At 43.3% G+C, this 16,557-nt stretch overlaps 1 protein-coding gene across 3 annotated transcripts in view; it reads left to right on the top strand.

Moving 5' to 3' along the window:
• Window positions 1-16,557, top strand: part of Hspbap1 (HSPB1 associated protein 1) — a 53,982-nt gene that overhangs the window by 8,787 nt on the left and 28,638 nt on the right. For all 3 annotated transcript variants that reach the window (XM_075965259.1, XM_075965250.1, XM_075965240.1), the window contains exon 2: window positions 10,356-10,541. In XM_075965259.1, the coding sequence (XP_075821374.1) occupies window positions 10,356-10,541 (186 nt within the window). The remainder of the gene's footprint in view (window positions 1-10,355; window positions 10,542-16,557) is intronic.

Below are 16,557 nucleotides of genomic sequence, written 5' to 3'. Positions count from 1 at the left end.
ATGTGGGTGTGAAAGCACACTTGCGTAATGGGGTCTGGAGATGCTTCCGGGCTCTTCCTCCAGGGACCTCTCATCTTTCCTTTTGAGACAGGTTGAACACAGAACTTTTTGTTAGATCAGCCAGCCTGCTATGGGGTTCCCTGTCCCTGCTGCTCTGTGCTGGGATGCTTTATGTGGCTGCTGGGGATCTGAACTCTGGTCCTCACACTTCCCTGCCGAGCACTTTACCTGCTGAACAATCTCCCTAGCCTGTTAGAAGCCAACATTTGAGAAGGCAGCAAAGTTTCTGGTCAGCTGGGCGAGTTACGAGTGTAATGTCAAAAGAATCTGAAGGAAAAAAAAAAAAAGAATCTGAAGGGCCACTGGGCAATGATATGGTTAAGTCATAACCGCCTCAACCTTAAAGTGTGGTCTTTCTTCAGTAGCAAAAGACCACCTTGAATCCTTGAAATCCCCAAGATTTATGCCTATTGATATTCCTGTTTTTGTTGTTCAAGACCCAGTTTCTCAGTAGAGCCCTGGCTGGTCTGGAACTCCATTGTGTAGGCCAGGCTGCCTGCGTCTGCCTCTTGAGTATGAGATTAAAGGTGTGCACCACCACACCTGGCCCCTACTGATCATTTCACTTCTGCCTCTCGAGTATGAGATTAAAGGTGTGCACCACCACACCTGGCCCCTACTGATCATTTTACTTCTGCCTTTCGAGTATGAGATTAAAGGTGTACACCACCACACCTGGCCCCTACTGATCATTTTACTCAAGCATTATGTTAGCTTTTTCTTTTTTGAGATATGATTTCTCTGGTTACAGCCAGCCCTGGCTGTGCTCGAACTTGCTTTGTAGACTAGGTTGGCCTTGAACTCACAGAGATCCACCTGCCTCTGCCTCCCCAGTGCTGGGATTAAAGGCCTGCACCACCACCGCCCACTTTATTTGTTAGCTTTTTAGGTGAACTTTCTTAGTTTTTACTGACATTTTAAAGTAATGCCTACAAAATGAGAGCATATCTTTGAATAAGTTTCCTCGTCTCTCTCTACTACTATCCAGTGTCTAGTTCGCTTCATTTTTAGCCAGGGTCTCATTGCGTAGCCCAGGCCTTTAGAGAGCTCATAGTCATCCCATCTCAGCTCCCAGTGCTGGAATTTGTCTTCTGGTTAGATGGGATTCTGTCGGGTTTTTAGATCTGGGCCAAATGATCATTGCTGTTTGTCCTAATAGCTACCATTCTAATGGCTTAAATTTCACACATGTGTGTCATGGTTGTCAGATTGGAGAGACTGCCATACATGTCTGTATTTCAGAAATCTCCCCATGCTGGGGTTTTATTGTTATTTTAAATCCTGTTGTTACTCTGGGGGTTTTGTATTGTAACTTTTATGACACCTCTGCACATTTTTTATTATTTATTTTTCTTTTATATTTTCTGATGTGAGAGACAAATTATTTTTATTTCAGGATCTTTGTTATAGTCTATCAGTGCTTTTTGGAGAATTTCTGAAAATGTGATAAATGTTCTTTAGTCTCATCTTATTCTAAATTTTAGATACAAATCCAAGTCCGATACTAATTACTAAAGCAGATAACTAGGAAATTCAGAGAAATTAGATTTCAAAATATTTTCATGCTTTGTGTGGTTTATCATTATTACTATTATTATTACTGAAAAGGGCAGTTCACTCTTCTATGATGTGTCAGCTGTCCCCAAGGAATTATAGTAACCAGACTGTAACAAATAAATTAAATGTACTGGCTTTTCCTCTCTTCTTTGTTGTTGCTTTATGGAGTACGCAATGTTTGATGGGAGAATAAGTGATTATGCAACATCTGGATCAGTGGTGGTTCTTCCAAGCAGTTTCTAAACCTTCTCGTTAGAAATCCGTGCTTGCAAGTCTGGGCCTAAGTACATTTATCCTCCAAAGCTTGTTGAGGTTGCTTCAGAATCTTTACAGCTCTTTGCACATATTCCTGGCGTGTAACGGCTGGGTTTATCCCTAGGCTATTTAATTAATAGGATGTAGCCTTACATCCTTCTTTAAAGGAAATCTTGAAACTTAAGCTTGCTAATTTAATGATCCAGTTCATTGTTGATTAAACTACCAGAAGCCAAATGAGTTTTATCTCATAACCAGCTGACTGTTATTCCACTGTGAGCCTGAAATTCTGTGATAGGCACTACTTTCCTATTATGGTAAACCATCTGATTGCTTTTTTAAAACACGTTCAATAGCACTTCTGTTTCACTGGGCAGATGTTTGTCATGTATGCCCGTCACCAGGCCAGCTGCTTTCTCAGCAAACTTTGGCTTGGGTGCTCTTCCGTTAAGTAGACTCGGGGTGTCTGGCTTGTTAGATCGTAACAGTAAAGGCATTAAAAAAAACTCCAGCATGTAGAGAAAAATAATTTCTGTAAAGCTGTTTTGTCCAAGCAGCACTCATGTGTTAGTAATGTCTGGCTCTGTATTTGTAGAAGGGGAGCCGGGTGTGCTGCCACCCATGAGTAAGCACTGTTTGGTGAGGGTGCATTCAAAGCTCTGCATTCTGTTGGCTCTGGCTTGAGAGAAAAGGGAGTAAGTGAGGCCATTCCTACCCCGGAAGTACCAATACATCTGATTGTCTTTGCCCTTTAAAGTTCTGGGAGCGAAGTGTTCAAAGGTTGAATGTTTTACCGCATTAGAACTGAGACATGCTACGGTGAGTCAGACCAGCTGTGATTTATCCAGTCTAAGCCACAAAGCATTACAAAGGGGGAGAAAGGCTGTCCCCTGAAAGTGTCCTTGCCTGAGACAGCAAGGTGTTTCCCAGTTAAGAACCATTAATAACAATCGAGTTTTGACTGGGAAGGTTTATTTTCATACAAAAACCATTAGAGGGGGCTGGAGAAATGGCTCAGTGGTTAAGAGCACGGATTGCTCTTCCAGAGGACCCAGGTTCAATTCCCAGCACCTGCATGGCAGCTCACAACTGTCTATAACTCCAGTTCTAGGGGATCTGACACCTTCATACCAACACACATAAAATAAAGTTAAATTATTGAAAAAGAAAGCAATTAGAGTGTAGGAGTAAGCTGGCGCTGGTGAGGTGGGACGAAGGTGAACATTCTGCGTCCTTTTGGCAAATTTTACAGTTTCCTTTTGTTTCTCAGCTGAGTCTGCTTTTCTGTTGTCCAGGAAAGAAGGGAGAATATGCCCAAAATGCTGACTCAGGAACTTGCATATCTATTGATACATAAATACAAATGCACATTTGTAAATTCACTCACACATGCGCATGTGCACACACGTGTATAAATCTTTGTCCGCTCCTGTCTGCAAAGGAGTCTAAGAGAATTTTTAGCTCTTGCTTCTCCTGCAGAGTTCTGTTGATAAGGAAGAAAGGGGGTGGCGATGCAGCTCAGTGCTGGAGAGCTTACCTGAGCCCAAGATGACCTGCCTCCAATCCCAGTACTGAAGAGGAAAATTAAAACTTCAGGGTGCTGGGTAAGGCAGACGGCTAGTAGTCTCTACTGCAGAAGTAACATGCCCCCCGTGTTTTCCCAAACATTCCTGTCTCCCCAAAATATGCACGAGTTGATGCCTGTGGATTGATCTTGAGATTTCCTAGACCTGTATCTTTTCAGGTCATCTCTGTGCTGGCTTTTTTTTTTTTTTTTGGTTAGTCTGACACAAGCTAGGGTCATCAGAAAAGAGGGAGCCTCAATTGAGAGAATGCTCTGCCAGTCTGACCTGTAGGCAAATCTGTAGGGCATTCTTAGTTAATGACTGATGTGTGGGAAGTTCTAGCCCACTGTGGGCTGTGCTACCCCTGGGCAGGTGGTCCTTGGTTGTATAAGAAAGTAGACTGAGCAAGCCAGTAAGTAGCACTCCCCCATGGCCTCTGCGTCATTTCCTTCTTCCAGGTTCTGTCTTGAGTTCTAGGCCTGGCTTTCCTCAAGGATGAGCTAGGTAAGCAAAATAAACCCTTTTCTCCCCAAGTTGCTTTTGGACATGGTGTTTATTACGGTGATAGAAACCAAACCAGGACTCTGACACACATTCTCCCTCCTCCCTCCTCTGTGCCTCCCTCTTTCTCCCTCTCTGGAAGTAGGATTGTGCAGTGTGAAGAACATTACACTTTCAAATCAGACCTGATTAGTTTGTCATTGGTGAGTTTATTTGACATCTGGGTTTCCATTTTATCCTTTGATTATGGAAATAAAATATCTTCTCTGTGCTTCACATACTTCTTAGAGGAGCAGATGGACACTGTAAATACATGATATTATGATGATGTTCAAACTCATATTCTTCATCTTCACACCAAAGCAAATGGCTGCATATGGCTTCTCTTTGTAGCCCGTCACCTGTCTAGAAGCCCCAGTCTGCCTTCTGGCTGCACCTTCCCCCACTCCACGTCTCCGGTTGAAATGGTCTTCGATACTGTTAGTATTTCTGCAGCCTACCACCCCTGCCTTCCTCACCGACACCGTTTGCACATTTCTCATGTGACTTTTAAGAACTGCGTGTCACTTCATTAACCACTTTCATCCTCATACTTTCCACCCAGCTCTCATTTTCATTTTTACTATGTGTGATATGCCATATAGTTGCTGTGTTATAATTTAGTTAAGTATTTGGGGAACATTAAGTATCCACAGTTTTAGCTGCTGTGCTGTGGTATTAATTTGTGTGTATTGTACACTATATATAACACATATGCATATATATGAAGCTTATGATTATTTTGTTGAGTAATTTCTATACTATGAGTTAAGTTATTGAGATAATAGGTGGTTGAGACCTTGGCTTCATTTTACTAATTATTTTCCAAAGCATGGTTCTTATGTATGTGAATAAGTATAGAGTATAAATATATTGTTTTTTATTGTTGTTTGAAAAAGGTCTCACTATGCAGTCTTGGCTGGCCTGGAACTTATAGAGATCCTCCTGCATCTGCCTCCTTGGTGCTGGGATCTTCTTTTTCCCAATGTTGAGCACTAAGCCCAGGGTCTACCTCATACTCAGGAAGCAGTCTACCCCGATAGACACCCCAACTCTGTTTTGTCTTCTAATATTGTGGGGGTTGAAAGCGTGCTACTTTGGCATATTGATTGTTTTAGGTTAAAGGCGTTTGCTTTCCTTTTCGTTTCTCTTCCTAAAACCAGAAGTCAGAATCCATTGGAGAGGTATCTCCTGTTCCAAGGGAGAGGAAGGAAAAAGGAAGTCATTCTTAGAGCCAGAACTGGCAATCAACACTGAGAAATCTGGATAAGCAGACTTGTTAAGTCCCAGTTATCTTCTTCACTGACTGCCCCAGCCCAGACTCCTTTGTCTAGTCGTGAATCCACAGCTCACTTCTCTGTCCAGCCTCTGTGTAAGCATCATGCGCTAAGTCCTTCTGTGGATCTTCATTTTTCCTATGCAGGCGCCTAGTCACATGTAAAAGTTACTAAATACATCTGTAATCTTTTCTTGTGTTATCTTATGTCATTTCTAACCAGACCTTGGGGCGGGAAAGAAATTTCAGTCTATAACAGCCTAACAAAACTTTCAAAGTACATTGTTGTTATTAGTGGTGGTGGTGTGTGCGTGCAGTGTATGCATGTATGATGTATATATATATATACACACACACACACAAATATGTGAACACATCTTGCTCCATCTCTCTCTGCCTTGTCCCTTTAAGACAAGTGAGACAACTCACTGAGTCTGGGCCTAGGCTACCACACACATGTATACATGGCCATACCTAGCTTTTTTATGGGTGCTGACATCAGAGCTCAGGTCCTCATGCTAATGGCAGCAAACACTCTTACTCACTGAGCCATTTCTCTAGCATTTTAAAAATATGCGTTTTAGCAGGCCTTTAATTCCCCGCAGTTGGAAGACAGAAGCAGGTGTCTCTCTGAGTTTGAGGCCAGCCTGGGCGACAGTGAGTTCCATCCAGGACAGGACAGGCTCCAAAGCTACACAGAGAATCCCTGTCTCAAAAACAAAATCCTTTTTTGGAAATGTGACTCAGCCATGTTCGCACACAAGGAATCAGGCTCTCTGGGATGTGAGGCATTGCAGCGGGCACCTGGTGTGAACACTGATAGGCCGGTGTGAATTAAGACCTTTGTCGCAGCAGATGCATGAGGGCCCTCTTGTTGTAGTCAAAGAAAATCTTAAACAAACAAGGAGCTGTTGTTCCTTGTTCTTGGGAGCCTGATTCCAGAGGCCTATGAGCTGGGCTTTTGACTGTAGAGACTTGTAGATCTAGGCTCTGAGGTCCTCCGTCAGACCTTGTTGGTCTCCACCTCCAATGCCAGAGATTCCTGACTCTAGACCTTGAGAGCTAGGGTCTTATAGCTCTTGCCTTTCAGCCCTCCATGTTCAAGTTAGGTACCTATTGCTGTAGGCTCTGGGTGTCTGTGGCTCAACACTGAGCGGTCTTAACATTTCTAGGCTTCAGGCAAATGCTTTCTCAGCCTATAACCCAGGGCAGCTCACTGGAACACTTCAGTCTCCTTTCAGCTGCTCTGTGAGCTGAAGGCTTATGACACTGGGAGGCTGGAGAACTTGGAACCTCAAGAGCCACTCTCTAGCTACCTTCTAGCTGCTGCTGCAACTGCAAGCCTAGAGCTAAAGCCAGTGCTCCATCTGTCCTTAGTGTCATCTGCTCTTGTCACTGGCACCAAAAGACCATTTAGAAGAGGTTTTATTGAGACCTAGTGTTGCGCCTTGAAAGGAGCAGTCAGGATACCGGAGGGACATTTCTCAGACTGACACAAGACTGAAACCAGCCTGCTTCTATAGCCAGGACTGGGGAGCAACTGACTTGTGCACAGCTTCTAGTCCACCCATCCCAAGTCATACATATGCACCACAGCTTGAGTTTCTAGAAAGAAAAGAGACCCACGCCTGTTAAAGATTGTCCAAGCTGGGACTGGGTGGATGGCTCGGTGGATAAAGGGCTTCCTGGGCAGGCTGGAAAACTGGAGTGCACATCTTCAGAGCCCACTAAAAAACTGGGCAGGAATGACCGCTGCCTGTAATCTCAGTACTCAGGGTAGAGCCACGAGGTCCTCAGGGCAAGCTCCTGGCTAGATTAGCAGATGGGTGAGCCGTAGATGCCATAGACAGAGCCCTATCTTTATCAATTAAGTGGACAGTATCGATAAAGACACCCAACATTAAGCTTCCGTGTGTATGCATACATTTGCACCTGTCCACCACATCCATGTAAATACACATACATGCGTGCATGCATGCACACTACACACAAATATATACACACCAAAAATAAAAGTAGATTCTACATAAAATGACTGAAGTTATGGAGAGTTAACATGTTGCAGACCAGAACCAAATCATCTTGGGCCATTTTTTAGTCCTTTTGGAAATCACTTATTACTTATTCCCTCCTGAACTAATTTTCTTTTGACTGTTAAAACCTTTACAATGTTTTCTTAGCAAACCACTAACCTACACCAACCCCAAAGCTAAGACTATTGTTAGATAGTATATAAAACTTATAGCAAAATTTGCCTTGCTTTGCCGTACCCTGCCTACCTGTGATTCCCACTCTTGTATTTGGTTGAGGCCTTGATGTATGACTTTGTTCTGTAACTAGTAAAATGTCATGTAACCACTTCTATGGTGGAACATGGTGTTTGGGGCAGCCTGAATGTGTTTCTGGGCCATGGTCATATTTGGCTCTAGATTGAACTCTCTTACTCCCTCTGAGTAGAGAGCTGTGTTTTTGTGTGGACCACACCATCCATAGAAGTCACATACACATTAATGACAAATTTATTGAGGAGTCACTGGGAAAGCTGCCCCCACTCCCGTCCTGAGTGAGACTTGCTGCAGGCTAGGTGGGGCCATCTAGAGTTCACCAAGGCTTGTCATGGCTGAAGTGAAGTCTCCCAGACCCAGAGCAGGTTTGTCTGTAGCTGAAGTAGTTGTGACTCCAGTGGCTTTGGTGGCTAAAGTGTTTCTTGGAACTGGAATGGAGTGTTCTTGAAGTTACTGAGATGTACTGGAGTGGCAGATATCAGTAAAGAGTAGATTGACTGTTGCCTGTTGATCATTTAAAACATTGAATGTTGCTTATGATAGAAACCTAACTCAAAATTAATTTTCTCAGTAGTATTTCCACACCCATCAACTATCCTTAGGGGGGAGGGGACCCGCTGATCTGTGTCTGTATGTAAAGTTACCAACACAAAGAAATGAAACCAACCAGCTGAAAGTAAAGACAGACGCTTTCCTCCTGGTCCCAGCTCTTCAGCCTTTCCTCCAACCCCTACCCTGATCTCATCCCTTGAAGAAGTCAAAGTTCTTAGGTGTTAGCTACTGAGAGCTGGGAGCCTATGCATCTCGGTCACCAAGGGTACCTAAACTGATTTCATTGCTTGCTGAGGTCAGCGTTCTTAGGTTAGCTGTTGAGAGCCTGGGCTGTTCACCTCTATCACCAACGGCACCCACCCTGATCTCATCCCTTGCGGAGGTCAGGGTTCTTAGGTGTTAGCTATTGAGGGCAGGGAGCCTATGTACCTCTATCACCAAGGGCTTAAAGACAGATTCTACAGTGTGGGCCTTCCTGAGAAGGAACAAGACTTAAAAATTGTCTTAAAAATGAGCCTTACAGAAGGATCTCTGTGACCTCAAGGCTAGAGATGGTCAGACAGGACTATGTAGAGAGACCCTGTCTCAAAAAAAAAAAGAAAAGAGTCTGGCCGGTGGTGCATGCCTTTAATCCTAGCACTCAGGAGGCAGAGGCAGGTGGATCTCTGTGAGTTTGAGGCCAGCCTGGTCTACAAGAGCTAGTTCCAGGACAGGCTTCAAAGCTACAGAGAAATCCTGTCTTAAAAAGAAAAGAAAAGAAAAGCCCTAAATTGGGTCAGACCTCCTCTTTCTTTATTAACTTAGGAGGTTGGGTGGCAGAGGAATTGGGACTCTTGATGGGAGATTTTGAGACTCCTAAGTGTGTGTCTGAGACTCAGTGTGAAGCTGTCCAGGCGGTCCATGTTAGGATATCTTTAAAGAGAACCTCCCCTGCTGGAACAGTAGCTCCTTGGTGGAGCGGTTGTCCACCATGTAAATGGCCCTGGGAAGGAAGGAGGACGGGGAGATGAAAGGAGAGAGGAAGGTGGAGTGGAGAGGGAGGAGTGAGCAGTTGTCTACCGTGTTATCTAGCCTTCTCTGGAAAGGAAGGAGAAGGACGGAGATGAAAGGAGAGAGGAAAGGGGGTGGGAAGGGAGGATACATAGAGTAAATGAGAGAATAGCAGACTGTCCTTCCAAAATTTAAAATAATTTCGAGACGGTTTTACATAGTCCAGGCTGGCTTCAAACATTCTATGTAACCGAGGGTGGCCTTGAACTTCTGATTTTCCTGTTTCTCTCCCTGGAGTGCTAGGATTATAATCACATGCACTACAATGATTTGGGGGCTATAGGAAGAAATGCTAAGTACCAATTGAGCTGTTTCTCCAGCCCAGGTTCTGTAAAATTTGAGTTCTCAGTACATCCTAGTTTGGTATCTCTTAACTGTTTACATGTGTAGTGAATATATATAATTCAGTACATAACTCAGGCTGTCCTGAGACTTAACTATGTAGCCCAGGCTGGCCTCATACTCTTGGTCCCCTTTCCTCAGCTTCTCAATGCTGGGGTTTTAGTAATGCTGTATCTTTTATTGTAGAAACTGCAATGAAAAGCAATCTCTGCTTTCCCGATTGACTGCTATACCATAGTCATTTTGTTTGTTTTGCTGTTAAACATGTCATATAGCAAGTACAGTCATTGATGATTCCAGAAAATCTGGCTGTTATAGAGTAATTCTCATCAGCATTTTTTTAACCTAACCTTCTGTTTAAGAAGTGTTATATTCCAAAAATTTTATTGTTTTTAAATTAGATAGGAAACCTTTTAAAAACTAAAACTTTACTATTAACATTGAAATTTATATTTACCAACAGTTAAAATTTAATATAAAAAATCACTTAAAAAAGAATTACATTAGCCAGGTATGGTGCCTCACACCTGCAATCCGAGTGTTTAAAAGGCCAAAGCAGAGGATCTTCATGAATTCTAGGCCAGCCTGAGCTACATTGTGAATTCCAGGCCAACCTGGACTGTAGTTTGAGGCCCTGTCTCAAAAACAAAACAAACAAACAAACAAACAAACAAACAATAAAAAGCAAGAATTCTGGCCTCTGAGGCCAAATATTTACCTAATCAATGATGAATAGAGTGCAGGTGCCGTGCGGTTGCAGGGGAAGATTTGCTAGGACAGAAGCAACATTAGCCATTCTCTCCTCACACCCTAGGAAATAACTACAGTTATCTGTCTATTGTTGTCTAATGCCCTATTCTTCTCTCTCCCTAGGTGAATGTGTCAAACCTTTCACGCCAGAAAAAGCAAAAGAAATTATAATGTCTCTACAGCAGCCTGCAATCTTCTGTAACATGGTTTTTGATTGGCCAGCACAACACTGGACTGCAAAACACCTTTCCGAGGTCCTGCAGGGCAAGCAGATACGGTTTCGAATGGGCCTGAGAAGTACAGATACAGGTAATCAGCAGTCACCATGGCAACCCCACCTCAGTAGCACTCCTACCTTCTCAGCAGTGCTCACCCCATTGCTAGGCAGTCCTTTATGTCTAATCTCAAATCCTCCTGGACCACTCTCTCTACAGATAGGAAACTGTTACAAGAAAGCTTGGGAACCCACAGAAAATGCAAATCTGTTTATTCATATATTCCATATATTGCTAGACATTACTGTGACTGATTGAGCATGGTAGACAGTATGTTATTATACTATTGTGCCCATTCCACTAAAAATAGCAATACTATAACAATATAGAATTCCAGTGTAATACTGCAGTAATATCCAAGAATACCATATCATAGTCCATTCCTCTTGTGATTCATCTGGAACACATCCTACATGTATGAGTTAGGCTGTTTTTATCACTTAGTTGTTGTATGGAGGCCACTTGATCATTTCCTGGCTGCCCAGACTCCCTAAATAATCACACAGAAACTATATTATTGGCAAGACTGTTTGGCCAATAGCTTAAGTGTATTTCTGGCTAACTCGTATCTTAAATTAACCCATCTCCATTAATCTGTGTATCACCATAAGGCTGTGGCTTACCAGGTAAAGTTCTGGCATCTGTCTCCGGCGGGACTACATGGCTTCTTCTGACCCCGCCTTCTTTCTCCCAGCATTCAGTTTAGTTTTCTCCACCTAGTTCTATTCTGCCCTTCGCAGGCCCAAAACAGCTTATTTATTCGTTAACCAATAAAAGCAGCACATATACAGAAGGACCTCCCACGCCACTTAGTCTTGGTTATAATTTTATCTTTTCTTTTTAGTCTACTTGTCCTTTATTGTACTGCAGAAACATGCAGTGTATTTAAAGCTGTTCATTCTATGTGTTTGTGTACAAGCAAGGCAATTCCAAACTATACCTCTGCTCCCACCTTTAAAAAGAAAAAAACAAGCCAGGTGGTAGTGGCTTGTGCCTATAATCCCTAAACTTGGCAGGCAGAGACAGGCAGATCCCTGAGAGTTTGAGGCCATCCTGGTCTACAGAGCAAATTCCAGGATGTCAAGGGCTTCTCAGAGAAACCCTTTCTCAAAACAAACAAACAAACAGAAAAGCAAGGCCTCACCGTGGTGCCGGCCCGTCTTCACCTGCCGGTGAGGTCATCCTGAATAGCTGGGGCTGTGGGCATATGCTGCACCACACCGTTTTGTTTTGATTTTTCTTGTTTTGCTTTCCTTACTTTTAACAGATGATTGTGCTGTTGCCTTTTTTTTCCAGAACACTTTGAAAATTTTTACATTTTTGCCTTGTTGTCAGATAAAGTGATTAGTGTGATCTATAAAGTGTCATTATTTTAAAGGACGGAAATGGTCTGTTTCTAATCTTCATGTATCCATAGCTATGGTCTGTTTTTAACTTGCATTTCAGAGTGAGTAACTGACCCTGTAGAAACTCAGTGTACATTGCAGGGAAGCAGTCTTTGAAGACCTATTAATAGCCCAAGAGGAGCAAGAACACTTCCCAGTTTCCCTCCTAGCAGCTCCAAGCTCCTTTCTCCTTGACCTTGTAAGATATATCCTGCAATTTGCTTTTGGTGTCTAGAGTCGTTTTGGACTCCTGAGACAGCCACAACAGAGTTACTGTAGTTTGGTGTCTCATTCTAACCACAGACTTGGTTGTTCAGTTATTTTTAAATGAGATGCTAGACCGGTAAATAACTTCAGATCAGATTACATGTTTTCCTTTCGATGTTGTGGAACAAATCTGCCATTTGCCGAAGTGTCTGTTACTAACCTGAAGAGAAATGCAAAGTGTGGTGTTTTTCACATCCTGCTTAGACTCCAGACACCACTCTACTGCTGGTAGCTAGCGCTCATTCACTGAACGCACTTTACTTGAATTCTCTGCCTTAATCTACTCACCTCCTTCCTAGGCTGCTAGGACGGTTGCTGCCCATGAGCCATGGTAATTTGACATTTTCAAATTAATACTTAAGTCTAAAAGGAGTTTTTAAAAGCCTCTCTGCAGTTGTGAGGAACCACTCTGAGTTTTTAGTAAAGGTAGATTAGTCTTCTTTTAACAATTGAAATAAAATTCTCATAGCATAAACTGTAGCTTTTAGCCATTCAGAAGTATCTAATCAAATGGTGGTTAGCATTTTCACAGGCTGTATAGCCCGCTGTCGAAGTCAGAACGTTTTCATTATTCCATCCTGAAAGTCAGTGCTTTTAAAGCAATCAACCCCAGCCCCAGCAGCCTACTTCCAGCTGTCTAAGGGTACCCATTCACGAGGTCATAACAACAGCACGGAGGAGCTGCTCCCTGTGTCTGGTTTCTTTCTCAGCCTGTTGTCAGGGCTCATCCAGATGGTCATGGACATCAATCTCTCTAATCTGAAATGCTCCAGAGTCTGAATTTTTAAACACCAGCACAACGCCACAGCAACATTCCATACCTGATCTCAAGGCAAAATGCATAACCTTTACCCTAAAATTGTATAATAATACCAATATAAAAACTGTATAATAATACTTTGGCTAAGGAAAATACGAAGTAGAAATGAATTTCATAGCATCCTTGGGTTCCGTCCACAAGATAGGTCATTCTGTATATGTAAATATTCCAAAATCGCGAAAAAGAAATAAAAAGCAAACCACTTCTGATCCAAGGCATTTCAGATAAGGGCTACTCAGCAAATGCGTATCAGCAGCTCACTTATCTTTATTAGCAAATGATGTTCTGGAGGTATCAATATATGATCTTGTTTACTCATCAGTGGATGGGGATGCAAGGGCTTGTTTGCTGTTATAATACTCCCATGTACATTTGGCTGCAGATTTTGGATTAGAGCTATGTTTTCATTCCTCGTGAATATATAGAGCTAGCAGTAAGATCACCGAGTCATGTGTTACGCTTCTTAACCTTTCGTGGAACTGTTTCCCAGGTGCTCATACCCCCCTACACCCTACCAGCAAAGGTTCCAGTTTCCCACCTCCTGGCTTCCCCTCCCTTCTCAGTTGCACCCATGCTGGTGTGTGTGAAGACTACTCCATCGTGGTTCTGATTGGCCTTGTTCTAATGTGAGGTGTCTTTCTGTGGTTGCATTAGCCAATAGCATTGTGTGTTCACATCTTTCTGCTTGTTTGCTAGTGGAGGCTTTAGTTGTTGAATTGAAAGAGTTCTTTATATTCTCTAGAGATTAGGCCCATATGAGACATATAACATGAAAAGGTTTTCTCCCACTCAGTAGATTATCCTGCTACTTTGCTCCTTTTAAAAATTATTTCTTTAGGATGATGTAATGGATCAAGAATAAAGCATTGCCTGTTCCTTGAGTTCTACCCCTGGGAATGTAATGATGGAAAGAAAAAAGTTGCCCCCTGACCTACACGCACATGCACACTAGCGTGTGTGCGCGTGTGCGTATGTGTGTACACACACACACACACACACACACAAATAAATAAAATGTATTTTTTTAAAAAAATATGTCTCTTGAGTATATATGTTCCTATGGACAACATAGGATTATGGCATAAAAGAATTTGTTCAGGGGCTGGAGAGATGGCTCAGTCAGTGGTTAAGAGCACTGGCTGCTCTTCTAAAGAACCTGAGTTCAATTCCCAGCAACACATGGTGGCTCACAACCATCTGTAATGAGATCTGGTGCCCTCTTCTGGCCTGCAGGCATACATGCAGGCAGAATAATGTATCCAGAGGATCTGATCTTTTCTGGTCCCCATGGGTATCAGGCACACATGTGGTACACAGACACACATGAAAGCAAAACACCCATACACATAAAATAAATAAAGTTTATTTTAATAAATACAGGTACACACATCTAGGATTTGCAGACAGAGGTGGAGGCAGGAGGATCATGAGTTCAAGGCTGGCCTGTGCTATACATTTGCTGGGCATGGTAGTACACGCCTTTAATCCCAACACTCTGGACGCAGACACAGATGGATTTCTGTGAGTTCAAGGCCAGCCTGGTCTACAGAATGAGCTCCAGGACAGCCTGAGCTACACAGGGAGACTCTGTCTCAAAAAACAAACAAGCAAGACAAAAACAAACAATAAAATATCTTTAAATTTCTGTGGACTTTCTACTTTTTCCAATTTTTCACACAGACACCATACTTTCAAAATTATTTCTACTTTAAGTAATATTTGTTGAATACTAACTATTAGATACTATTCTAAACACATTGTGCATAAGAATCATACCCAGGTCCTCTGGAAGAGCAGCCAGTGCTCTTAACCCCCAAGCCATCTCTCCAGCCTGACCTGTTTGTATTTAATAGATTGTATTTAAAAATTAAGATCGTATTGATTTTTACAGGCTCCTTTTTTTTCTCTAAACATATTCAGAGGAACAACTTATAACATTAAATGAGACTTTTAAATGACTCCTTAATAGGAATAGTCCATTATATGACAATATCATGATTTAAGACTTTCCTATTTACTATGTTTAGACTGATTACCTCCCCCCCCCCAAAAAAAAAGGTCGGAGATGCAGCTAGATACTTTCCTGTCACGTGTTAGGCCCTAGGTTCAGTCTGTATTGAACAGAGGGAAGTGCTTTCGAATAGCTTGTAGACTTTAAATGTGTACATTTGTCAAGTGTCTGATTATTCTTCTAGGATGGGTTCCTAGAAGGAGGTCACTGGGTGCAAGGGTGCGTAGATTATCAGCAGCAGCGCTGCTATCTGTGAAGCTCCTTGTACCAGGAGCTGAGTCACTGGGGGCTTGTGACTTGCGTGCTCAATATCTGGCAGCCACCTGCTGCCTATCTCGGTGGCCACCCTCTAGTTGGCATCACCCTTCAGGGTCACTCCCAGAATTGTAGTTGCCTTGTACCTGGACATAGTTACTCCACTCATCCCCTGCCCTCACTTCCCAGGCCATTCCTCAGACTGTAACAGAGACAGTTTATTAAAAAAAAAAAATAGCTGAGCTTGGTGGTGTACACCTTTGAGTGGCAGAAGCAGGTGGATCTCTGAGTTTAAAGCCAGCCTGTTCAACATACTGAGTTCCAGGCCAGGGCTACACAGTGAGACTCTGTCAATAATAAGAATAATACACAGTGAGACTCTGTCTATAATAATAACAATAACAACAGTATAAACAAATGAGGTGAATGAATGAATAACAAGTCTGATGTAATACATGTATTTAAAACCTTTTGCTGACCTCCCAGTTCAGCCTTAAGACTGAGGTGTGTGTTGTGGTGCTGCAGGTCCAGCTTCATCTCCTGAGCTCAGGTCGTCATGTCTTCTCAGTCTGTTTCAGGGATTGCTCCTTCCTACATCTGGGCCTTTGTATCTCTCCCTCCCTCCCTCCCTCCCTCCCTCCCTCCCTCCCTCCCTCCCTCCCTCTCCCTCTCCCTCTCTCCCTCCCCCTCCCCCTCCCTCCCTCCCTCTCCCTCTCCCTCTCTCCCTCCCCCTCCCCCTCCCTCCCTCCCTCCCTCCCTCCCTCTCCCTCTCTCCCTCCCCCTCCCCCTTCCTCCCTCCCTCCCTCCCTCCCTCCCTCCCTCCCTCCCTCCCTCTCTCTCCCTCTCCCTCTCCCTCTCTCCCTCCCGCTCCCTCCCTTCCTCCCTCCCTCCCTCCCTCCCTCCCTCCCTCCCTCCCTCCCTCCCTCTCTCTCTTTCCACCCCTTTGTAGCTCTTTTCCCAGCTGGCCTTCCTTGGCTTTACTAGCTAATTCTTCTTCCTTGAAAGATAAATGTTACTTTTTCTTCCCTCCACCCCCATCAGGTGTGACTATCAAATTATCCGAACACTTTGTTAAGGTTTTCCTAATGACACTTGGAATGGCTATAATCATGTTGTTGGTTGCACAAGTAATTACCTGATGAAAATCTCTTCTTTCTGCTGTTTGGGAAGGTCCTTACCTCCTCCAGGTTCAGAGTCTGTTAGGCTTCCTGGTGTTTGGGGAGTGACTGGGTGAAAGTCTTGATGCACAGGCGGTAGATCTGCAGAGAACTGGCTTCCGTGCCTGTGCCTCTCAAAACGACACAGACTGGTA

The sequence above is a fragment of the Microtus pennsylvanicus genome, chromosome 1 (assembly GCF_037038515.1).
Source record: "Microtus pennsylvanicus isolate mMicPen1 chromosome 1, mMicPen1.hap1, whole genome shotgun sequence".
NCBI classification, from domain to species: domain Eukaryota; kingdom Metazoa; phylum Chordata; class Mammalia; order Rodentia; family Cricetidae; genus Microtus; species Microtus pennsylvanicus.
This window is presented reverse-complemented; position numbering and strand designations above follow the sequence as displayed.